At 43.1% G+C, this 26,845-nt stretch overlaps 1 protein-coding gene across 1 annotated transcript in view; it reads right to left on the bottom strand.

Moving 5' to 3' along the window:
- clstn2a (calsyntenin 2a) overlaps positions 1 to 26,845 on the bottom strand; it is a 161,939-nt gene that overhangs the window by 4,523 nt on the left and 130,571 nt on the right. Inside the window, exons 10-13 of the mRNA XM_085389303.1 lie at positions 17,352 to 17,514; positions 10,497 to 10,663; positions 10,079 to 10,227; positions 99 to 304 (exon numbers count right to left, since the gene is read on the bottom strand). Coding sequence (XP_085245429.1) covers positions 99 to 304; positions 10,079 to 10,227; positions 10,497 to 10,663; positions 17,352 to 17,514 — 685 coding nt within the window. The remainder of the gene's footprint in view (positions 1 to 98; positions 305 to 10,078; positions 10,228 to 10,496; positions 10,664 to 17,351; positions 17,515 to 26,845) is intronic.

Genomic DNA, 26,845 nt, shown 5'->3' with positions numbered 1-26,845 from the left:
CACCTCAACAGAAAGAAAAGCAAAAGATGATTGTAAATTAACTAAAGCATCATTAAGATGCACATATAAGCTGAGAGCATCTATAACAGCCCACTCACGTCCACCGAAGCCATCTCCCTTCATTACTGTGCTTGTGATGTGAAGCTCTTTGAAAGGTGCCACACCCAGCGGGCCCCGGAGGTCGCTGGCAGGCCTGACGAGTCGATTAGATCCAGCAATGGTGATTCTCGGTTCACTGGGCGGCAGCACCATAACTACTGCCTTGATGTCTGGGATGGAGAGACATGTGTCCTCTCCGAAACACCTGACACACACACACACACACACACACACACACACAGAAGAGGAGAAGAAAAGGTTACAGGGTAGGACAGCACCTGTGTTGCTGCCTCACTGCTTACGTCTCTTGATTTCACTGCGGCGTATTTGCTTTTGTATAATTTAAGTACCGCAGCTCTGAATTAAAGGCTCAGGGAGCGACAGGGACATTTCTTTATTCCAACTGAACCTCACACACTGCAAACCTATAAGCACAGCAGGCTAACAGTAAAATAGCAAAAATAAAAATCTTAAACCATAAACAGTGCTAGGTTTGGTTGAAAATATTGTTTTTGTGTTCATGATGTTGAGAAAATATGTTTTAAAGGCCTAAACTTTTAGGGCTAGATAAGAAAAAAATGTATCTGAAATACATTTCTGAGGGCACACACACACACTGATAGCGTTCAATATCACTCCTTCAATTTCCAGCTTCAATCTCATCATCCTTGAAAATACTCATGTACTCTTCTTTCAAATTTACCCCTACAACATTTCACTTCTGATGTTACTGTGAAGAAGTTTCAAGGCACCCCTCATTTCTTTATATTTTACTTCAAACTTTAAGGCTTTCCGAAGGTCTTTCAAAGTTTTTCTTTGGACGTTGGCTGCTTTTTCACTCATTTTCAGTCCTTATACAAAGGTACCAAACTCAAGGGATGACCCAGTGTTGTAATAGACAACTTAGTAAAGAAACAATTTAAATTGCATCTTTGGGCACTTTGTTACTAGCAGCCTGACACAAACACATATTTTGTTGCCATTTGTTTAGTCGACTCTACAAAAAATGTCAACACAGTCTGAAATAAAATCGTATTTTTTGTACCAATGAAGTGATTTCCAAAGAGCTGTTAGCCAAGTGCTTGACATATCTTGGCGTGGGGTGCAGTGTGTCAAGTGGAAACAAAAGAAGTGGCACACACACCAAAAAAAGCTAGAAATGGTCTCAGTGGAAGAAGCCATTCATAAGGGAGGAAACAGGAAGAATCATCTAAACCGAATGCAACCAACATCCAAAGAAGAGCTTAAGAACTACTATATGCTTTATTCCCATGTATGTTTGGATCACTGCACTTTTCATTGTCATGCCCATCTTCCTAGCGAAATATAAAGAAATAAAGGGTTGGCTCTAGACTTGCGTAGGATTGCATGCAATAAAACCTCTTTTTAAGTGCTAATGTATTTAGAGCTTTTTAAGATTATTTTAATTTCAATAATAATAATTTTGGGGCTGTAAGAAGATTTCTGCAGTGCTAATAGTGCCTGCCCATTTCACACCAGTATGAAGAAAAAAAAAAACTAACAGTTCAAACTTAGAAATTTATGCATATTCAATCCCTCTTAGCGAAAAACTGGTTTAGAAAATACGTTTTCAGGGGCTTTAAGTGGCCGCTGAGGTGGTTTGTTTGTGCAATCAATTTCTACTAAGGCATCATAATTGATTACCACTTCTGAGGTTTGTTGGATTGCCAGAACAGGCTGGCAACAAAAAAGAAAAACTGGCAAGAATACCAAATTCTCCATTGAGTTTGTTTTACCCACTCATCAAACAGGCCAGCTGCTTTATGAAAACATGTACAGTGCATATTAATTCAAAAGATTTTCTTTCAGTTTTTCCTGTTAAAAATCATTTCCATCGCTTTATCACGAGAAAATCTTTTCTATTCTGGTTTTGTCCAGGTTTTGTTAGCTTTTGAGGTCTCAGATCAATCTTGGCTTGTTACCTGCCTTGACCACATGGCCTCTAGTGCATCACTTTGAAATTTGTCCGTGTGTGTGTCCTGGAAACAACACTGCTGTGGGAACTACTACACAGCAGTGTGGTAGTTCCCACAACAGTGGGTACAACCGCTGAGTACTATTTCAGTCTGTTTGTGTGTACACTGTCAGCGCGACAAGGTTGCCACCCTTCAAGAAGCAGCCTCCAAGATGGACACAGTCCAACTCGTGGATGCTAACAAAAGGGTGCCAGAAATCTCAGAACTTTACACCCCTGTCCAACATCATTTTTAATTTAACTACACATATCAGGTGTTTTTGTACAGGCAATATTTTAAAGATGGATATGGCCCAAGAAAATGTTGATAAGCTACTTATGCTGCCAGACAGGGCTTGTGACATGGAGCAAACACCCGCGGCTTTAAAACAACACAACGTCTTAAAGAATTTTCTGAACACTGTATGTGTTATGTGACTACATATTGTTGTTTTTTCCCCTATTCACGGACTGCGGATTCAACATATCTGCTGAGTGCAAAGGCGGATCTATCTGCCGTTATCTCGAGGAGCGCAGTGAAGTGTTGTCAGAGTCAGACAGCCTCTATTGTTGCTCCTGGAGCTCGCCTCACTTTATCGACCAGCACGAAGCTGATTTGACCCGCCTGCGTTTGCTGCTCAACAAACGAACAGGTGCTGCATGGCTGTGGAGACAAGACGTAAGACACGTGAACATGTACCAAGCACTCAAGCTAGACACAAGTCTCTCTCTCTGGGACAGTAAGCAATATCTATATATGCAATCAAGCATGTTGCATTCAATGTGCTACAGCTTAGTGCTTTGAGGCAGATCGGGTCAGACATGAGCCCCGTAGAGGAAATCCATATCAGTACTGGGATGTAATAATGATCCGATAAGAAACGCAGGAATGAGTTAGTCTCAAAGTAGTAATTCAAACATGGGTGCCACTTACAATTACCACTGAAATCTTAAAAAAAAGACATAATTCACTATTCATTATCGCACAAGATAAAAAAAGATTTGAATGTTTCGTCTCAAAGGGAAAGAGAAAGTGAATTCTCTGTGAATTTGTTTAACAAAACCCTCAGTTGTATCTTTTTTAGTTTAACAGTTGGCAGTGCATGCACATATATATATATATATATCATACAGGTACACATCATCTGTCTTGGTCTATGCACGGGAAAATAAATAATCAGCCTACTACTTGTCTATTCCATCAACTACATTTAATATATAATGTAAGGTTTCGGTCTAGTGGTGAAAATATAGAAAATATCAGCTCACCAAAAGCCAACCGAATATGAATCCAAATTCATGAACACGTTTGTCTGTTTGCAGTACTGGGAAATAATAACATGCAGGAGATTTCTGGACAAGTACTTGAAAGAGCGGCAGGTTGAGTGACTGGCATCATCTGTCACGGGAGTGGAACGGACTCAGGCGCAGACTGAGGTAGCACAGTTCAACGACACTTTATTAATCACACTGGTGCACTATATACACGTGAAGGGGGGGGAAAACACCAGGGTCCCGGGGATCACTTGGCTGGGGAGACACACTTCTTCGCACTCGCTCTGCTCCTCGTCCAAACAGTCTCCACACAAGCAGCTCAGCTCACTCTCCTACTCACGGGGTCCAGGGGTCACAAAAGGGCTGATCCAGGTAAACCTGTTTACACAGACGAGGGTAAGTCGAAGGCAAACACGGGAACAGTAGAATCGCAAGGAAGCCAGGCAATACTAACGAGAGTTACTCAATATTCCAGCGACGAACAGCTCAGAGCCCCAGCTTTAAGAGCCAGAGAACTGCAATCCGCTCGAGATCAGCTGCAGGTGCGTGGGCCAAGGGCAGGAGCCCAATCAGAGCTCCGCCCAGGCAGACAGGTAGGAGAGACAGAGTGAGAGAAAAACAACAAACACTTGTGGCCACACTGGGCTGGCCGGGGAGGCACAGGGACCATGACAGTACCCCCCCTCAACGGGAGCCCCCCGGCGACCCACCAGGCTTACCCGGGTGCAGGCGGTGGAAGTCACGGAGCAGGTCCCTACCCACGATAGCCGACCGGGGCACCCAGGAACGTTCCTCTGGCCCGTAGCCCTCCCAGTCAACCAGGTACTGAAAACCCCGACCCCGGCGGCGGGAGTCCAAGATGCGCGAGACGGCGTAAACCAGCTGGCCACCCACGAGCCGGGGCGGCGGCGGGGGCCTGGAAGGAGGGCACAACGGGCTGGAGACCACCGGCTTGACCTGAGAGACATGGAACACATCATGAATACGCATGTTGCGTGGCAGCGCCAAGCGGACGGATGCAGGGTTGATCACAGCACAGACATCAAACGGGCCGATGAAGTTGGGGGAGAGCTTCCTGGATTCGGCACGTAAGGGCACGAAGCGAGTGGAGAGCCATACCTTCTGCCCCACCACATACTCAGGGGCGGCCGTCCGGTGGCGATCCGCGAGTGCCTTATTCCGTTCCTTCGTCCGGAGTAAAGCCGCCCGAGTGGCCCGCCAGGCCCTGCGACACCTGCGGAGGTGATGTTGGACAGACGGAACAGTATGCTCACCTTCAACCATGGGAAACAGAGGCGGTTGGTATCCCAGAGACGCCTCAAAGGGTGACACACCGGTAGCAGAGGACGTGTGACTGTTGTGAGCATACTCTATCCACGGCAGGTGTTCACTCCAGATGGCCTGGTTATGGGAGGCGACACAGCGGAGGGCGGCCTCCAACTCCTGGTTGATGCGCTCCGTTTGGCCATTTGTTTGCGGGTGGAAGCCAGAGGAGAGGCTCACCTTGGCACCTATGGCAGAGCAGAACTCCCTCCACACCCGCGACGTGAACTGAGGGCCCCGGTCCGAGACAACGTCCTCAGGGATGCCATGGAGCCGAAAAACGTGCGTGGTGAGGAGTCGGGCAGTGTCCAAGGCTGTGGGGAGCTTAGGAAGCGCAACGAAATGGGCAGCTTTGGAGAAACGGTCAACGACGGTCAATATTGTAGTGTTACCTGCAGATGGTGGCATACCAGTGACGAAATCCAGAGAGATGTGGGACCAGGGTCGGCTGGGTGTGGAGAGTGGCTGCAGACATCCAGACGGATGTTGATTGGAGTGCTTATTTCGAGCACAAGTGGTGCAGGCGGTGACGTACTCCCGTGAGTCTTTAATGAGGGCGGGCCACCAGAAATACCTGCGCAGGAATGCAGTGGTGCGGTTAACTCCTGGATGGCAGGAAAAACGGGCCGTGTGAGCCCACTGGAGCACCCGGGACTGGACAGCCGCCGGAACAAAGAGTCGATCAGGGGGGCCCGTGCCAGGATCAGGGTCGGTTTCTTGTGCCTCCCGGATGAGCTCTTCGATCTCCCACGTAACTGCTCCAATAACGCAGGAAGTGGGCAGAACAGATCCAGGGTCGGACTCCTCCTCGACTGCGGCGTATTGCCGGGAAAGAGCGTCTGGCTTAACATTACGGGAGCCTGGCCTGTACGTGATGGTGAAATGAAACCGGGTGAAAAACAAAGCCCACCTGGCCTGCCGTGAGTTGAGCCGTTTCGCCGAGCGGATGTATTCGAGATTTTTATGATCGGTCCAGACAATGAACGGCTGTGCAGCTCCCTCCAGCCAGTGCCTCCACTGCTCCAGAGCCAGCTTTACGGCCAGAAGTTCGCGGTCTCCGATGTCATAATTCCTCTCAGCTGGGGAAAGACGACGAGAGAAAAAAAGCACAGGGGTGGAGCTTACCCTCGAACCGTTGGGAGAGCACGGCCCCTACTCCAGACTCCGATGCATCCACCTCCACAACGAACTGCAGGGTGAGGTCAGGCTGGCAAAGGATCGGGGCGGTGGCGAACCGTTCCTTGAGGCGAGAGAAGGCTTCCTGAGCCAGCAGGTCCCAGTGGAATGGCACCTTGGGTGATGTTAACCTAGAGAGAGGCAGAGCAATTTTACTAAAATCCCTGATGAAACGCCTGTAGAAGTTAGCAAACCCCAGAAAGCGCTGAAGCTGCCGGCGATCGGGTGGTCTGGGCCAGTCCAACACTGCCTGAACTTTTGCCGGGTCAGGTTTCAAGTCCCCTCTGGTGATGATGTAGCCCAGAAACGCCACTGAATCCATGTGGAAGTCACATTTCTCTCCTTTAACAAAGAGCCTGTTCTCCAGCAGGCGCTGCAGGATCTGCCTTACGTGGACCTCATGTTCCGCTTTAGATTTGGAGAAGATGAGAATGTCATCTAAGTAGACAAAAGCACATCGGTTAATAAAGTCTCTGAGAACATCGTTAACAAGAGCCTGGAACACGGCTGGGGCGTTGGTCAGGCCGAAAGGCATCACAAGGTACTCGAAATGGCCTAGGTGAGTATTGAAGGCCGTTTTCCACTCATCCCCTTCACGGATTCTCACCAGATGGTAGGCGTTGCGCAGGTCCAACTTACTGAAGATCGTGGCACCCTGAAGTAACTCAAAAGCAGAAGAAAGAAGGGGCAGAGGATACTTGTTACGAACAGTGATTTTGTTAAGCCCGCGATAGTCGATACAGGGGCGAAGGGTCTTGTCTTTCTTAGCAACAAAGAAAAACCCCGCTCCCACCGGGGAGGACGACGGCCGAATGATGCCCGCAGCGAGAGAGTCAGCAATGTAATTCTCCATAGACTCCCTCTCTGGCTGAGAAATGCTGTACAAACGACCAGAGGGAAGCGGAGCCCCAGGCAGGAGATCAATCGCACAGTCATACGGTCTATGAGGGGGGAGTGAACGCGCCCCATCTTTACTAAACACTTCAGCCAAATCATGATAAACACGCGGGACCGAGGTCAATTCCGGAGGCTCGACCGGCTGGTCAGGCCCTGGAGATGTGGTAGGAGCGGGTGCAGCTTGGAGACAGTTCATGTAGCATTCGATGCTCCACCCGGTTACTCTCTCTTTCTTCCAATCGATGTGCGGATTGTGTTGGAGCAGCCATGGATAACCCAATACAAGGGGGGTGCGCGGTGCTTGAAACACGAAAAGCTCGATGCGCTCTGAGTGGTTACCCGAGAGAGTAAGAGACAGGGGTTCCGTGATTTGGGTTATGTCCGACAAGCGTTGCCCAGACAGGGCTGTGACAGCAAGCGGATCGGGTAGGGCGTGTAGTGTGATGTTTAGCTTTTTTGCCAGAGCTGCGTCAATGAAACTCTGCTCAGCACCTGAATCCACTAGAGCTTGAAGAGAGTGGGTAACATTCTTAATGGTGAGTTTTGCAGGCAACATAAGCCGGGGGAGAGAACTTTTAGTAGTTATATCGCCCACCAGTATTCTCTCAACTACTGGCGAGCGCGCCCTTTTGCCCGTGCGCGGCATGAAGAGGCAAAATGGCCCTGACGGCCGCAATATAGACACTCACCGGCAGCCATACGCCGTTGACGTTCTGCGGGTGAGAGCTGCGAACGTCCAAGTTGCATGGGCTGCTCCTCCTCCTCAACCTCGCCGTGCTCGAGTGCCGCTCCAGGCCCCGGTGAGGCGTCCCGCGGTGGCCGAGGCTGAGCGAAGCGACGTTGCGTGCTTCGCCGTGCACGCAGGCGATCGTCTATTCGGATGCATAGGGACATGATCGCACCTAAAGAGGAGGGTAACTCACGCACCATTAGTTCATCTTTAATCTCCTCACTCACATTGTTTAGCAGTGCCGTCTTTAATGCTTCCTGCCCCCACCCCGCTTGCGTCGCTAGTGTCCAAAAGTCAACTGAAAAATCTGCCATGCTCCGCTTACCTTGCTTCAGGTTCATGAGGCGGAGCCCAGCCGCCGCAGCAGTGGAGCCTTTATCAAAAACACTCCGGAACAGAGACAAAAAAATCATCATAAGTAATTTCGGGACTAGCGCTCAGCACGGCTTGTGCCCAGGTCAGCGCACGATCTCGTAGCAACTGAACAAAATATGAGATCTTACTCCCGTCATTAGAGAAGGCATGAGGCCGCTGGCGAAACTGGAGAGCGCACTGCATAAGGAAACCCGCACACTTCCCTACATCCCCTGAAAACAGCTCAGGTGTGGGGAGATGAAACTCACACACAGCCGGGACCGGAACCGGTGAGGCAGCACTTACTGCGGAGCTTGATGACGCCTGGGCGGGTTCGCTGGTAGGCGAGGGTTCCGGCAATGGAGTGCGCTGAGCAGCTGCTAGTGTTAAGGCAGCGACATTCTCGCTGAGGTGAACAAGCATTCGCTCGTGGCGTTGTAAGATCGCTTCCAGTGTGACCGGGGCGGAGGGAGACGGGGAGGAAGCTGAATCTGCTGAGTCCATGGTGGCTGGAATATTCTGTCACGGGAGTGGAACGGACTCAGGCGCAGACTGAGGTAGCACAGTTCAACGACACTTTATTAATCACACTGGTGCACTATATACACGTGAAGGGGGGGGAAACACCAGGGTCCCGGGGATCACTTGGCTGGGGAGACACACTTCTTCGCACTCGCTCTGCTCCTCGTCCAAACAGTCTCCACACAAGCAGCTCAGCTCACTCTCCTACTCACGGGGTCCAGGGGTCACAAAAGGGCTGATCCAGGTAAACCTGTTTACACAGACGAGGGTAAGTCGAAGGCAAACACGGGAACAGTAGAATCGCAAGGAAGCCAGGCAATACTAACGAGAGTTACTCAATATTCCAGCGACAAACAGCTCAGAGCCCCAGCTTTAAGAGCCAGAGAACTGCAATCCGCTCGAGATCAGCTGCAGGTGTGTGGGCCAAGGGCAGGAGCCCAATCAGAGCTCCGCCCAGGCAGACAGGTAGGAGAGACAGAGTGAGAGAAAAACAACAAACACTTGTGGCCACACTGGGCTGGCCGGGGAGGCACAGGGACCATGACATCATCATCCTGAAGTGCTGCTGCTACTAGTGAACAAAGTCAATTTAATCAAGTCAAATCAAATCAAAGGCAGAGATAGAAGCACAAGAAGAGAGAGGGAGAGAGAAGAGGGAAAACATAACAAAATAGACTCTAGCAATATGGTCTTTGCAATCACCAGGGACAGCTGGCCTGCTTATTGGTTTAATAGTTTTTACACTAATGATCCACCCTACGCCATCTCACTGAGAGCTCGGCTCTGGCAGCTGCTTTGCTCACCACTGTTTCTGTTTGTAGCTGTTTGCATTGCCTGTGACCACTACCCATCTTATGCTGACCACCTTCTTTAAACATTTTACGTTAGATTTCTGGGGATTTTCACAAACATTAAAATGTCAGAAAGAGTTTAAATCTTAATGTCTAAAGAAACAGGCAGAAATTAAAAAAGAAAACAAAACGCAGAAGCATTAAATGTGCAGCTGTTCTGCACATCAAACAGGTCCCTAAATCGCTCCATTACACACTGAATGTAAGGACGGCTATCTAATTTTAACAGTTGCAGGGGGGCGGGCGGCGTGTTGATGCTGTGGTTTGCTTTTGGGTAGAAAGGTTTTAGGTTCGAACATGCTGGTCAGCTCATGCCTTTTAGTGATGAGTTTGCTTGTTCCTTCAGTGCTTGCATGAATATTTTCCTTTTCCCCATTGCAGCTGGGATAAGCTCATTAGGCTAATGTGGGGTGACATACTCCAGTATGTTATCTAGCTAATAATTATATAGCCTGTGTACTGAAAACTACAGAGGTGTGATTTCCACTGCAGGAAGCTAAGCTAATGACCAAATCACTATACATGAAGACATCTCAGGACAAGATTTAATGCTTTATGTTATGACAGGCTGTTTTATGTCTCCAGTAAATGTTTGTGCACAAAACATCCTGAGTATTCCTCCTCCATGAATAAATCTGGTCCCACGAGATTTCCACAAGATGTGTGCGTGCTTGCACAGCGAGTACCAGTCTCTCAAAGTCAATGCACCCCTGAGCAAGATGTTAACTCACAGTACTTCCAGCAGAGCTGCTCCAAAGCTGAGCTCCTCAGTTATGAACAGGTGCACGAAAGCTGGATGTTTAAAAGCCATGGCGTGTGTTTCGTCTCTTAAATAGCTGAGATAAAAACGCACTGTCAGAGTAAATGTGCACTCACTGTACTGTAGTGGTGATATGCAGCCGTCGGAGGCCTGGTGTGGGGAACTGGCGAGAATTGATGTAGGAGACCTTGGTCATGGCCGTGTTGATGCTGTCCACATCTTCTCCTTCCACCACCAGCACAGACTGGGCCGGGTTAAAATGAAACTGGGAAAAACCAACAAACGACTTGTTCTCATTCAGATTCAAAAGTAAATCAATAAGATGATGAGTGGAGGTTTTATGAAAAAGCATGTAGATGTGGACGTCTTAAATTCAACTCCATTATATTCCAGAGATGGAAATGAAAGCGCTTTAACTTAAAAGCGGCACATAAATAAGTTATGGTGCTTTCCTTCTTCCTTTTAGACCAATGCAAATGCAGTTGGCTGTTACTGCGGAGAAATAAGTTGAATGAATCCATTTTTTCCACGCACCTTTATGTCCTTAGCGAGGCTTTCAAGGGAGTTAATATCAAGACCTTCTTTGCAAGCCTGCAAACAGGAGATAACCTTCTGGGTTTCGATGCGACCCGGTCGGATCGTCAGACCCGACAGGCTACCACGGAAATACTGAGTGAACCTTGGGGTTGCTACCTCACCACCTAGTGGGGAAGAGAGAAGATATATGATGTATGAGAGGAGAAAGAAGAGAAAAGAAGAGGAAAGTACAGACGTAACAATATGGAGAAGAAAGCTAAGTGAAAAAGGGGCTAAAATACTGAAAATGTGTGTGCTTTTCTAAGGAAATATACAGAAACCATGGAGAGCTATTTCTCTCAAACTTTTAGATTAAAAGAAAAACATGAAAAAAAATTACATCAGCGCCAGCATGAAAAAAAGTACTTTGATTACTTTGAAAGTAACATTGCTCTTTAAATAGGTGTTTAAATAGGTTTAGGTACAAATTTTTAGGTTAGGGATGTGAAATGTACACATACATTAAGTGCTGTACACTCTAGATAAGCAAGAAAAGCAGACATCATGACCTACAGAATATAGTCTGCAGTATTCAAGGAAACATCGCAGGACGCAACAGAACAGCTGATTTTGACAGCTTGTCACATTGGATTTATGACTTTGACAGATGGTAGTGTGAGTTTGACCTAAAATGTTCTGCAACTGCCACAGCCGGTGGGAAATACAAACTAACCATTCATATAAGCTAAATAAAACCAGTAAGTGGAAGCCAACACCTTGGCACAGTCCTCTGTGTAAAAGGTATCACAGCAGTACAGGCTGTGGAGGTCTGTCAAGCCCTGACATCTTCTTAAGAGTGCACTTTTTTCATATGGAGAGCGTAGCAGATTTTCCTGTCAGCTCTGCCCCGTGGTACAATTTTACCACTTCTTATGACAGGTGTAATTTCCATGCAGGTCTAACCCCCCCCTTAAGGTAAATTACTTCCTGCCTGAGTCTTTCAGGCCAGTTATGGCTTACGTGTTTGAAAATTCTCGTAAAAGGTGACAGCTCCTCTTAGAGTAATGCAAAAATGGTGGATGTCGCTCTATTTGTAGTTCATAATAAACCGAGTGTCACAAACAAGTATGTCACAGTAGCAATGAAATATTTACACAGTCTTTAATTGAATTGAATAATTGAATTTCCATTTCTAGAATTTGATCATTATTATTTTTACTGAAACATATTGATTTTATTTTATCTGGGAAAATGACTTAACTTGTTTATTAACCCAGACAAAAACAGTGTATGTATGAAGTGGTCCTCTACTGGTGCTTCTTATTCAGTGCTTCCCCCCCTTTTCGTTTCCAACTGAATATAACTTTTTAGCATTGCAGAATACTGACTCAGCAGTTTTGTTATTTAAAGTTGCTCACTCATTTAGCAGAGCTAGGAGGTTCTCCTGGGACAGAGCTATTCTGTACAGAGGCGCTCGGGGGAATTGTAGACAGACACTGCAGATGATATTCAGAACTAGATGGCCTGCACAGGGCTGCAGGCATCTACTCCCTCAGCTCAGTCAGTGTGAATCATACAAGGGTGTATACATGTGGAGCTGAGAGAGAATGCTCAGCAGCAGTTCCTGCATCACATATTGTAACAGAAAATGTATTGTTGGTATGTGTAAGAGGAGGTCTGTATGACACGATGTTCTGACTTTATCTTTGAAGGTAGAAGGTTAGTTGAATAAGTTAAATGAAAGCAGACATGCTTAAACTTATAGATTTTGTTTCAATTAACCTAACGACAACCAAATCAATAAACCTTTGATTGATCTGGATGTCTTATATGTCTGTGTGCTGTGCTACCTCAGACTTTAGTCCAAAAACAAACAGGCTGAATCATTAGTGTTCAATTTTTTATAGATGACATAGATGAAAAAACACTTAAAATTATTCCCCAGTTATCACAATTCTACACTAATGTTTCACATGAAAAAATACAAAAACTACATGCAAAAATCTTGATCCACCTCTCATTTCTTTACATTCTGCAAATGGAAAATGGACAACATGTGGAGCGATTTGCAAACAAACATGTGGATACAGTATATCAGAGAAAAAACAGAGCTTTGGATGTTGGCTGATTGCACTCTGCTTCAATAATGTTGAGATTTGAGTAGAGATGGACCGATCCGATATTACGTATCGGTATCGGTCTGATACTGACCTAAATTACTGGATCGGATATCGGAGAAAAATAAAAAATGTAATCCGATCCATTAAATATCACGAAAGCAGCTCACAAAACTTGCAACACGCCGTAACTCACCTCAGAACGTTAGCACGTGGAGCAGTATGCATCACGTGATAGAGCGGCTGTGGCATGCGGACCTGTCGGTGGTCTGGATAGCATTTGGAGCTTCGCTAGCAACCCGGCATTTCATCTCCGACAAAGTTATCCCCGAGAGAAGTAAAGCACGTGTGTAAGTCCATCTCTGAATGTTTGTAAAGCATTCCTGCATTAAGCTTAAGGAGCGACTGCCTCTCGCTCTCCGGCTGCTACTTCAATCATGAAACTGCTTAATGATCAGCTGATCGGCTTTTCTGTCGCGAGTCCGTGTCTCTTGTTTGCTTTTGGCCCAGTTTGCACCAGAAAGAGGAAACCAGCGGCTGAACAACAGCAGCACGTTTAAGCTTGATCAGCTGTTGTTAGAATGTATTTAATATTACTTTCTACTCGAGGATCTTTTTCTACGTAGCTGACGCTGGTAACTGTGCAGGGGCGGATCTAGCAAAGTTTAGCCAGGGGGGCCGATAGGGCATTAACAGGGAAAAGGGGGCACAAAGACATACTTTTCTTTCTTATTCTCATTTAAAATGTCTCGCTTTTAATTATTTAATATTTATCTGAATCTTACACCCAAAGTTTTAATCTGATGTAAAATATATAGAAGTCCATTACTGCATATAGTAACTGTTAAGTCTAATATACCCTAGTAAGCTATAGTACTTTTTCCTTTGGGAAGGTACCATCTGTGCAGTCTGCAATTTTGTTGAAGAAAGATGTTGAATCTATTTAATATTTCTTGAAAAAGAATTGATTTCTGTGCATTTTTTTTCCACACTGCATCAAATTAAGGTTGATTACGTCGATTAAGCATCATGAGGTGGAGCGTGAGGGGTGGTTCCCTATTTTTTATTTATTTATTTTTGTTGTTGCTGGGAGTTGGAACCCTATTAGTTAGGTTGCTTAATATTTATGCTAAGTACTCTTTAAAATACCAGAATAGGGAGGATGATGTAGGTTTAAGTTTATTAGATTGATCAGTATTGCTGAACTATGAAATATTTTTTTTTGCATACAGGTATAACAGAATAGCTTTAGTGTAGTTGTTGTTTTAAACTTGAGTATGAACTTATACAAAATGCAGCAAGATATTTAAAAAAACAGTTTTGTTGATTAAAACACACTATATCGGATTCATATCGGTATCGGCAGATATCCAAATTTATGATATCGGTATCGGTATCGGACATAAAAAAGTGGTATCGTGCCATCTCTAGATTTGAGCTCTAGGGAGGCCAATGTATGACTGATAATAATCCATTGTATGTTTTTCTATCCAACTATGCTTTTACTGTACTGGCAGAGTATGGGATCATTGGGCATCGTCATAGTGAAAAATTCAACTTTTGCCAATCAGATGCTTTCCAAACGGTGGATCAAAATCTGGCTGTAATTTGCTGTGTTTTTATCAATTTTGATAAGATCTCCAACACTGCTGGCTGAAATGAAGCCCCAAACCATGACAGAGCCTCCATCGTGCTTCACAGACTTATTGTTGTAGCTCTCTTCTGACAATTTATTGGAAAAATTTCGCTTTGGCTTAATCGCTCTGTAAGACCTGTTGCTATGTCTGTTAAGGTATACTTTTACCGCATTGACGGTGTGAAAGAAGTTGTTAATAATCAGACAGCTTCAAGATGGATCAAAATTTGATGATACTTTTCTCAGCACCATTGGCTGAATTGGCCACAAACCACAACAGAGCTTCCACCATGTTTTACAGATAGCTGTAGGCACTCAGACTCACATTTTTGAGCCAAAAATGGACAAATTTGGATTCATTCACTCCATAAGACCTGTTTCCACTGATTTTCTGTCCAGTTCTTGTGTAATCCGGCATACTTCAGCCTTTTCACCATTTCCTTTCCTTAAGTACAGCTTCTTGACAGCCACTCTTCCACTGAGACCATTTCTGATGAGGCTTCAGTGAGCAGCAGACAGATGAGCTGAAGGGCCAGATATATCTCACAGGTACTGTGTCAGGTCTTTTATTGGATTGCCCGTCCCCCTATTTCTCAGGGATATGACTTCCAGATACTGGTCATCTCTTTTAGACAGTTTTTTAGGCCTGCCACTTCTTCTTTTGCTATGTTTTTATAGTTTTGTGACACTTAGTAGATATATCACAATCTGTGTCTACAGTGACACAGTGTTCCTTCACATACAAAAAGCAATCTAAGTTTATTTTCCATACATAGGTGGACTCTTGTTGTTCTTATAGTACATTTCTTAAACCCATACACTCAGAGCAGAGATGGTGAGGATTGTGCATTTTGGAACACAGGTAGGTGTAAGTGGGAGCAGAGAAGGCCTAATTTGCCTGTCTATCATCTCCCTTTCTTTCTACCTGTGTAAAGGTTTTTCATCGCCAAGACATGTTTTCCTGCAAAATGACATCCAAACGTGCATCTATTTTACATAGATTTGCACAATCAATCAAAACGAAATAAAACAGAGAAGAGTAGACACTGAAGAGTACAATGCCAGATACTATAGCTAGCAGACCTTGGATACATGAGTTGTGACATTTTGGAAGATCATTCAGAAAACATTTGCTTAAAAATCCTCAGGAGAGATCTCCAGATTTCAAAGACATACTCTGCATTAAATTACACATTTGCCCTTGGACTGATGCTTTTAAGCAAATATGTTTCATTCCTGTCTCATGTCCCATTCTTGTTTTCTTTGTGATTCTCTTGCATTTTATTTGGGCAAACTGACTCATTAGCGCGCTCTAGGTCAATGCATGCGTATCAACATTAGAAAATGTTTGAATATTTCAAAAAACTGGATCTTGTTTGACTCTGTTGTCCTACTCAACTTTCTCTTGAAAGGCACACACACTAATCACACCAGTAGCCGCACGCGTTTCATTCACTCTTGTTTTGCTCCCGCTGCTTCGCTGCCATTACTGCGACACCTTGAAAGAGCAGAGCCATAATTAATGTTATTAGTTACAACTGCGCGTTTCCTATTATGACGAGTCAAAACGAGAAAGGTCTGGTGGATTACCTCCAGTCCAAGAATACATGTTTCTTTGCTGCCTTCTCAAAGGATTTCAAAAGGAGTACATTATGCTGCATTCTTTTGATTGATGCCTTTCATTTCCCACATAAAATCACCCCACGCTCTTTTTAAAGCTTCTTATTTGCTAAAATTTCTGAATACTGTGAGGGCTGCTTAAAAAAGTCCACACCCACGGCCGTGTCGCAGATTAAATGAAATGGGACGGCGAACTCACATTTGCCGTTCAAGCTCAACGACAAATTAATGCCACAGAAAACTGTTTAGACCCAACAACAGCCAAACCGTTCTCTGGGGTTAACCTTGTAAAGAAAACAACACGCATCTTCTTTTTGCTCTCGGGGCAGTGAAAAGTACAGTCTAAATGCCTTTTTATTCCACATGTCTCATCATTATGTTGTTGATTGTGGTGAAAGGGAGGATGGAGAAATGAGAGACTCTGAAAGGCAATCTTGCTCGCTAATGGCCTGCAAAGTTATCAGTTGCGGCTTAGTGAAGCTTAAAGCGGCTTCATTGGGATGTAATAGCTGGCAAAGTTGTCCTCCATTCACTCTAGCTAATCCTTCCTTCAGGGCTTTCTCTCACAATCAGAGATTCATGGAAAGAGGCGGCAAGAGAGGGCTGTATGAAGCAAGGAAGAAAATGATGACGACAGAAAGAAAATTGCAATCAGGCACAGGATGAAACGAAATTTAAGCAGCAACCAAAATGCCATCAGGATTGAAGCGTTGGATGATGCTGGCAAGGGTTGTGAATGTGATTTAGGCAGGCAGCAAGAAAAGGATCACTACTGTCTCTTTCTCATATGAAGCACTTTATTTTTGTAATTATTCAAGTAATAAACATGACAGCAGGGTAGCTTTTATTCAGTCCAACGCGATCTCTGCACGCTCCCGTTCCCTGTCGCTGGAAACGACGGCGCAGAATTTCCTGTTTGATACCCGCTTGGCTTGTGCCACAGGAAACAGCTCGCAGGCTGGGGATGTAAATGTTAGTCTCTTTATTTATTTTCGCCTTCTTTCTCACTATCTCCCTTTGTGATTCAAATGTAATTTTAAACATCTCTGGGCTGCTCTGCCTTTTTATTGATGCGGTTTCTTTATGCTTATGATATGTTGTCAGCATTTTTCAGGCTGGTAACAACCGCGCATTAAAAGAAAACATGTTTTTGACTGCTGCACCTGCAGTTTTCGCACAGACTATTCGGTTTCTTGGAGCATAATGCATTTCATTATGCATTTCAGTGGCCTGCAATGCAAATGTATTGCTTTCAATAGTGTTCCTGCACAGTGCAATTATGTCACATGTTGAGTATTACATTGTATCAGAATACGCAAGACCTGCTTTCAATTTCCTGCTTTACAAAATCAGGACAACATATCATTTCCTTTTTTTATTTATCTCATTAAAGGGATGTATGCAGCCTTGAAACAATTAATTAACCCTGGTGCTTTTAAATAAAGCATTAAAAATGGCTGTTTTTCTATGCTTATGTATGGTAAACACACACACACTGACCTTGCCAGCAGGCGCCCACGGTCAGCTGTGTATCGATCTTCGAGGCGTGGATCGGCCAGTCATCTGTCACTAGGTAGGGTTCGTAAGTCACGCCATCCACAAAAAGAGTCACTGCAGGAAATTCCACGTTGATTACATAATAGTGCCATTCCTTGTCACAGATCTGTAAAGCACAGAGAAAAACTGTCATATCACTATGCTGCCAGTAAATTATATGTCCTCTTAGTACGCACTGAAACACGACAACAGGCCCGATTAAAACAGAAATGAAAAAGGGGCAGCTTTAAAAATACATTACTGAAGCAATTACACATCTTTTTTGGGTTTTTTTATTATTATTAGTATTATTATGGAGCGTATTGCCATGGGGGATTATGTTTATAGGGCTGCTGTTATGAACATGATGATGTTTACTCCAAACCCAAAAGCGCATCCTTGAATGCTCCCTGCCTTTCTACCTCCAATAAATGAGACGCATCAAATTCCTCTTCTTTTCCCCGGATCATTTGCTCCCTGTCGTCAGACCGCTAATGAGGTTTCCGTCTAATGAGCTGTTCATTAAAGGCACACGGTGAGTGACAAACACAGCTGTAGAAAGAGTCGCGCGTCACACAACTTTTATCAACCTTCACAAACATTCTCGATCGTGAGAACTTATAAAGACAGAGCCTGTTCTCTCGCTTTAGCCTTTCTGTGGGGCGTTTACATGCTGACTGGGTTCTCTTCACGTGCACAGTTCAAAGACATGCAGGTCTGCTTAACAGGTGATCCTAAACTGGATGTAGGTGTGAATGGTTGGATGTCTCTGTATGTTATTCCAGCTGCCACACTGGTGATCCGTCCAGGATGTACGCTGCCTGTCGCCATGTGACAGCTGGGCCCAACAGTGACCCTGAACTGGACAAGGGGAAGAAGCCAGTATGTGTTCCTGTTACACAGAATGGAGCTTTCTAACAAAAAACATGCAATGACTTGTGTTTTTTAGCAGCGACAACCAGCTTTAAAAACAATAATGAAATAATATTTTCTTTTAAGTCAATATTGTATCAAGTGGCTTCTTATTACACATCTGGCAGTTACAGAAAAAAGCTGCTTTAATTTGGAGCTGTTAGACGCCATCTAATGAAATCTAATTTTTACAGAGGCCTTAAAAATAACAATACACCAGTGAATTCAAAGAATGGCTTCAACCTCGAAGAGCACTGCAATGCTTCCAAGAAAAGTCACAGGTCTAATTAAAATATCAATACGGTCTTAGCATACTGTGACAAGACTCTGGCATTTTCTCTTAGTGCATGTTAGGACAACCTGCCGTCCTGCACAGTGCCGAACACAGTAAACAGCTATAGAAATGAGAAAAAAACAAAGTTTCATGTTTTATGCTGTTAAATGGGGGAGTACAAGTATAGTTTATGGCCCAAAGCAATAATGGTACAAACAGCGCTGCATGGGGCCCTGAACAACTTCTTTCACAAATAATGAGGCCACAGTGGGTGTTTTCTAAAATAAATATTTTCAAATGAAACTGCACTTTCTTTTAAAGGTTATTATTTCTGGGCACTTGAGGTAAATATAATTTCAAAGGTATTCAGACAAGAAAAGGCCAGACTGTTTTAGTTGAATCAGTCTGGTGGGCAGGATTTGGTTAAAGATGGAGGAAAAGATTGGTTTGCATGGAGCAGAAAAATATCTGCTAATTTCAGATACGAAGAGAAAACATAACAGGTGGACGGAGGATTTCTCATTAAGGCCAAGTGGCCACACACACGGACACGGAGAATAAATTTCTGCTTAAGCTTACATATAAACTAATGTAGACGAAACCTTTGTTGGAGCAACTAAGAATCTCGAGGGATGTTAGCTTTATAACATGATATGCTGACAGAGAGGAGAGCCCAGAAACTGCTCCTACCCACTAGACCTCACTTTTTAAAACCACCTTCAGATGTGATGATTCAAGATGTTTTATTCGGCTGTAGTCATCAAAACCTACATTTTGGTAGCATGACATTCCTCACGTCATGCCTCCTTTCTTCTTCTTTTTTTTTAACCTTCCTTTACTGTACATTAAGTGAAATATTCGGGCAAGTCACCCGTGTGTTATTAACAATGACAGTGTATTTTAGTTTCATCATCTCGCATTCAGGATTTGCACGGGTACTTGACTAGACAGGCAGAATGAATTGCCACTTTCATTTAGCCGCTGGTTGGCTGACTGCCTGCAGAGGTGAGTGCATGCCTCTACAATTATCAGCACTGTTTATGTGGGTGACTGTCTCCACTTATATGGCATTATACTGCATTTTCCTAGAGCTGTGACTATGTGGAGCTTATAAAAGCACAGTTTGGGACACCAGATGACTTACCCTCTGGGTGCAATGGCCACTGCCTCTTGGCTTCCATTGTGTCCTATCAAGGCTCTTTTCTATACTCTTGTCAATGATTACAGTTTGACTACAGATAGATTTAAAGGGGAAAAAACATGCTCAAATGATGTTGTTAGACTTGTTATTGAACTGATTGGTCGATACTGCTCAGACTACAAGCAGACAACAAACAGAAATCTGAAAATTTCTGGTGCAAAATCTTGCGTCTTGCCTACAGACTGTATATTTCTTTACAAATATCAATGCCACGTAGCAGATGCAAAGATGCAGTTTGTTTTAGTTTAAGAGCTAAGGATTATGAAAATGGCATTAGTTTGCAAATGGTTCTGAATGAGTAACAAAACTAGTAAACCTAAATCCTGTAACTGAAATCTATCCTGGTGACGCTATAGTAAATGATTCATCCTCGGGGAGAACAGATAGATATCTGCAATACATTTTATGCTGATCCATTCATTATTGAATTCATATTTCAGGTCAAAGTAGCAGACTGAACCACAGCACAGACATGAACAGAGTTAGCATGGCTACAAATCCCTTCGGCAACTCTCCATTTCCAGACAAACTATAAAAAAGTTTTGCTGTAAGGCTGAGTTATTGTGTTGTGTGTTGCTGTTGCTTTTCTCTGCTTTTGATTATAATAACTGATGGAGTGGTTTCCAAACAGAAATAAAGACGAATAACATCTATTTTTATATGCAAGTTTTCGAACGCATGCACAGTGACTGCATGCTTGAAAAATAAATATCATGCATAATGATAATGCATAATCAGACTGTATTTGAGAAATATCTCAGCACCAAAGCATGACAGAGAATGTAAAACTGAATCTGAAACCTGAACCTGAAAGCTAAAAAAATGACTAGAAATATTACAGAAAGATCACAGATCAACTTTCTCGACTAGCTTCAGTGTGAAAATTTATTTGCACATATACTCGACTACTTCATCCAAGAAAGATTAGCTTCAGAATCCAATCTCTCACTGACTTTGTTTATGCAGCTGACTGTCTAAACTGTCTAAATTAAATCGTGCTCACATATTTAAAAATGCACACACGCACATCATTAGCAGATACCATCAGCAATTCTCTGTTGCAGAGCCATGTTTGTATACGCATTGCTTGTCTGATGACATATTAGTTAGTGTGAGCTTGAAAGTACTTCTCCTCTGCATCAAAGTAACGAGACAATGAATGCTGAAACAGTTTAATGAGCTGGTCCTCGGGCAGGTTGCAGACCTGTTTAGGATGGATGCTATCATCACAGCATTCCCACAACAGAAAGAGAGAAAATAGGAGAGACAGAGGCTGAAGTGCAGAGACATAAACATCACGTCTGCACTAACATAGAAGTTCAAAATGCATTTACAGTTTTCTTAACTTTTGGGATTTCCTACCAGGCTAAATTGGGGCATTTTTGGAAAATATTTTTCAGGTCGGTTACCTGGCAGTTGTTATTTTTGCAAATTTTTCCTTTCCTACTACCAATAAAAATAAAAACTTAGGTTATATTTTTCACCCTGAATGAAAGAAACATAAGAAACAGGACATACAGAAGACACAGCGGACAGACAAACAGTCCAATGATTCAAAAATCACTTTAACAACCTCCACAGAACATCATTTTTTTGTCGTTTTCCTCCATGAAACCCTTTTGAATTCATGTGTTTGCAGAGGGAATGTGCAAGTAAAAGTGCTGATTGTGGCTTTTAGGTATGACACACTTTGAAAATTTTAACCTCAAACCATATTTACATTATTGACACACTCACACAGGTGCTTTCACTATTTCTGTCAGGACTTCTTGTGCTTGCTCAGTTAGCTTGTTTTACATTTTTCAAACATAGAGAACATTTGGGCATGCCACTACCGGAAAAACACAAGGTCAATGTCTTCCATTTAACTGAGTTAGCTAAGGGTTTTTTAAATACTGGCTCACTGTCAAGGCTTACTGGGAACCTTGATGGCATAAAGCCATCATTAACAAAATTAGTTTCTCTTTTTTTCTGCTACTCCAAACCAATACCTGCTATGAATCAGTCTAACAGGAAGGAAATTTTAGTAAACAATTGTTTTATTGTTTAATTTCATCAGAAAGACCAGCACATTGTGTGCAAAAATAAAAGGCTTTGTTACAATGTGACTGTCATTTCCCAGCATTCAACGCTTCAGCTTTTTTAAATAATCGGATTAAAACCCCCCCACTTAGAGCGCTCAATCAATTAGACAGAAAAATCTGTGTGCTGCCTACGATTATGTCCTTAATTGTTTTGCATAGATTCAAGGACTGTACAGACAGTATCCTCTTTCTAATCATTTCTCTATCACAGTATGGAGTAGGTCTCTTCTGACAAAGGTTCATCTTGGAGACTGTGGTGACTTAAGCCTTACCTTACTCAGCCTGATTTCCTTTGTAGAGAATATTACCATGCAGCAGCAGCGGCAGTGTTTTATTGCTGAGGATAAAAAGCTGGAGATAAGCCAGTCTATCTTGTGGAGATCTGCCACGGTGTATTTACGAGAGGCTATTACATCCTACACACCAGCAGAGAAGAAGGAAGATCTTAAGAGCCACTTGGACCTAGAAAATATTGCACAGTCTCAATTCAACACGGACTCAATTGAGGTTTTTCACCCAGAAGATCCCTGGCAAAACAATTCGATGCTGCCAGCTCTGCGTTAGACCAGCTGCTAACGAGGAAAGCGGCGGCCTCGAATCTTTTATTTTTGGGCCAAACAGAGGTTATAGGTTGTGTGAACCTTTTCTGAGGAGGACACCAAAGCACAGTTTCACAGACAGCATTAGTGCTTTTTAGATCTGCTGACATCGACAGAATAATGAGGACATTGTGCTGGCTGCTGAGGAGCCCTTTAATAAGGTCAAGTTTATTTCGATATACTGGAGAGGTTTCAGATGTGGGGACTTCCTTACAATCTTATAAAATATATATGATGGCGTTTTCATCTGTTTCAAGTGAAAACTAACCTTTTGTCTGATCAGATTTATTAGTACTTTAGCTTGTGTGATGGACATGATAACTGTAGTACTGGGTAAAATAACGGTGGATGCTGGAAGTTGTGTTGTTGTCGTTCTCTTCAAACATTCACCAGATAATTTTAGGAAGTCTAGTTTTTCCCCAGAGCCCTCCTTTTCTCTACTTCTCATCCGGCCCGTTCTATGCCCTTTTGTCTGAACTATTTTTCCCCTCCCCTGTTTTCCCCACCTCCACCTCATCCATCCGTCATAACTTCCAGTTCCCTTCTCTTTCCCTTTTCATCTCTTTTGTTCCTTTTCGCACCCCTCTCCTCTGATCATCTCTTTTCTGACACAGATGCAGCACCGCACTTTTGATGCCAGCGTATTATGTGTCACCGTGGGAATGACAAGGATAGTGAAATAAATAAATAAATGGCACAAAGCAAAAGAAAGGAAGAAAGGAAACGAGCTTTGCTAACATGCGCAACGGCATGCGCATAAAAAAAACATGCAGTTTTCTGTGAAAGGGCAAATCTAGCAAACTTCTATGCAGAACACTCACTAAAAAAACTGTCCAATTAAAAGAATACAGAGTTGCCAAGTTTTCCACAAGTTATAAAGCAAAGTGTGCTTATCTAAAACTTCTAAACCATCAGTTTCTACTTTGAAAAGTTCTGCCAAACTATTTTTAAAAAGAAAAATATCTGATATCTAATAAAGATCTGATTTGTGTTAGTGCTACAACTAAAACAATCCAAAGAAAGAAAGATATGAGGCTCTAGATCAATGCAAAAACATGCCAGATGCTTAAAGTGAAAAGTCTGCTTTAAAATACCGTCTTTCAGCATAATGTTTGAAATCTGCCTGTCTTTATCTTTCCCCTATATCTCCAGGAGCTCTTACTTGATGAATGAAGCAATATGATACCTGTAAATAATTTAAATTCTACCTCATCGCTGATGTGAACAGACTTTTTTTATGAACTGAAGGCAGGAATTGGAGAAGGAGAAGAGAACAGACAAGCAATAGTTGGAGAGACGTGTGGAGTGACTGGAAGTGGTAAATAGAACGATGGAAGAAACAAGCTGTTAGTACATTATGTAGAGCACTCACCATGTATGCAAAGTGCTCAATAAAGAGCATTAAGAAGCCTTTTTCTCTCTCACACACACACACACACACACACTCACACACACACACACACACACACACACACACACACACACACACACACACATATACTCCTGCTATCCCTCACCCTCCGGCCCGAGCACACATAGAGCGCAAAGAAATTTACATTTAGAGAGATAAAGGGGGCACCTAAAGCAGACAAAGTCCAGCTGAGCTCTCAAATGAAGGCATTTGAAAAATAGAGGCTAGAAATGAAATAAACACTGAGTGTTTTTGCTCGAGGCAGTTCTTAACATTTCCTCAGTTGCTTACTGTCTTTTTCTGTTTTGCACTCTCAGAAAGGAACAAATGTACGTTTCAGTGCCAACTTGTGTTTGTCTATTCAAAAACATGAATAGTCCTTGCAGTAGATTAAATTGCAAAATGAAAGTGATCCATGGTAAATAAGAGAGAAAACATGACATGAACTGAAAGAAATTATGAAGTCTGATTTTTTTTTAACTAAGTGCTCTCATCTATCACAAAGCGTGGTTGCCTTTCTGTCTTGTCTTCTCACTCCAGATGCTTTTGCTTTAAAAATCTGCTCTAGCAAACAAAACTCACTCCAGCTGCAACGCCCCGAGACTTCACGTAGGAAAATAACACGTGGATATGCATAATTAGACGTAAAATTGAAACATTTATTAGTCTCTTGTGTGTGAGATGAAAAATTCTCACACTCTGCATAGGCGCTATCTATTACAAACAGAAGGGGAGGCAATGCACGCCACACCACAACCACCCACATCATCCAATTAATCTCTCGGGAAACAAACGGGGCCTTTTAATCCACACAGGGCAGAGAACAAGCCATGGCACGATAGGCATGGTGGAAACAGGCAGATAAGGCAGATAACTGTAGATGAGCAATTCTGCTCTAACTCCAGCATTCAGTCCTCATTATTGATCTCAGACATAAACAATAAATAGCAGGGGTTCTGCAGAAGTTGTGAGAGGAGTAATTGGTGAAATCGGAGAGCTGGTTTTGTGATTCACAACATGGGCGCTCTCACCATGCCCTGTCATATTTACTGTTATTTTGAATTGATGTGAAAAAGAAAAAGAAATCTTTTAATCCTATCAAAATCTCACAACTATGCTGAGAAAAATACTGGGTACTTGATTCCCCTCTAACCCTTCTGTAATACACTATATTTTGTGCTCTCCCTATAAAGCATTTGATTTTAATGGACACGCTCTTGACTTTGGGGAAATATAGAAAGGTGTAGGTGCACATTAAAGATCACACTCTTGGCTTGCAGGAAATTTAAAGAGAGTGTTTCTTGATTTGTATAGGACTTGGTAAGAACGACAGCTGGATTGTACTGATAGGCTCTCCAGACTCGGGAGAGTGAATAATGTTCAGAAAGGGTAGTGATTCATCCTTTAGTCCATTACCAACACTGAGAAGTTGAAAGGAAAAGCAGGCATCCTGGCGTGTGTGTGTGTGTTTGTGTGGATGGTTGTGTTCACATAAACTCATAAATAAGTCAGTGCCTGTAGATGCGTGCATAACGGTTTCTGTCCAATGTGACATTCCTTCAGAGTATTCGATCGACATGGAAAATGGAAGCTTCTCTCTCCCTCGCTCTTTGCCAGCTTGCTTTCATCACACTCTACCCCTCCTCTCTTATGCTCAGAATTGCAAAATCAATAGAGCTAAATGGGGTTGCTGCGGAAGCCATTGGGTGTCCTTTCTAAGTGCTGGAGGAACAAGGACAGTACGAAGCAGCTGTGACACTCCACAGTCACCCCTTCTTCTTCTTCCTCTTCTTACCACAGTCCTTTTTCCAACAGCCTCCACTACTCTTGTGCTCATTATTCACCTCAAGGCGCTCTGGCAGTTCCTGTTCTTAGTTTAGTCTGTTTTAAGCACTATAGGCACTCTGAGATACTAAATAATAAGTATTAATATGCACTATTAATATATAATACACTGTGTAACATTCAGCAGTGAATGTTAAAATTTCTTTCAGTAGTGCGAAAGAAAGGCATTTGGAAGTAGAGCTAATGCTGAGAGTACAGACTTAATTTCATTATTTGGTTTCAGTGTGATTCAGCCTACAAGTGCAATGCATTATCATTTGGTACAATCTATCTTTAGTAGTACTTTGTACTCCATGCAGTGAGCCGACAAGGACAATCTCTGGTTTGCTGAACCAGTTTATATGAAAGAAATGAAGCATACCTCATTATTTAATGTCCTCTGCTTACATGACATCTGAATCTAGGAGATGAACTTCATTGATCACTAAACAGTGATAGTCCCTTTGGCTTGTGAAGGATAACTAATAGGAAGATTAGTGGAATTATGATTTACGTTTGAGAAGCCACCATCATCCTGGTGGTCACTGGTCACTCAGTCAAACCTTCTTCTTCTGACTTTAGCAGTCACCAAAGCGGACCATCTGCCTGTTCCCCTCACCCACATCTTCATTGAAGTCCACTTCAATCACTGCTGTTTCCCTATTGGGAATGCTCTTTACCACTTCATCCAAATTACTCCAGAATTCCTCTCTCTTCTAATTGACGACTACTTACGGTGTTCACAACCTTCAACATCAGCCTTTCGGTTTCCAGCTTCAAACTCATGATCCTGTCTAACACTCTGTGCACTTCCAGAAAACTCTTAATACAACATTACTGCTACTCTATTACTTTTCCTATCCACAGTACTGTGCAAAAGTCCTGAGCCATTCTTCATTTCTTTATATTTTGCTGGAGCAAGAAATACTTGCAGTTTTTAAAGTGCTGAGCAAAAGTCCTCCAGGCTTTCTAAAGGCCGTTTTGTACACTAGCCACTTTTTCAACCATTTTCAGTCGAGTCCTTATACCTGACCATTTTCAGAGGAATGTTTTTTTTTTTAATTTTTTTTAGTTTAACCCACTTAATACGGGTCTATGAATCTAACTCAAGGTATAAACACACAATAGCAATTCTGGTCTTGACATTTCTGGT

This window comes from Rhamphochromis longiceps, linkage group LG18 (genome assembly GCF_057381845.1).
Source record: "Rhamphochromis longiceps isolate RC_006_pf linkage group LG18, R_longiceps_female_GT1.1, whole genome shotgun sequence".
Lineage (NCBI taxonomy): Eukaryota > Metazoa > Chordata > Actinopteri > Cichliformes > Cichlidae > Rhamphochromis > Rhamphochromis longiceps.
Note: the sequence above shows the minus strand (reverse complement) of the source record. Positions and strands in the feature narration are given on the sequence as shown.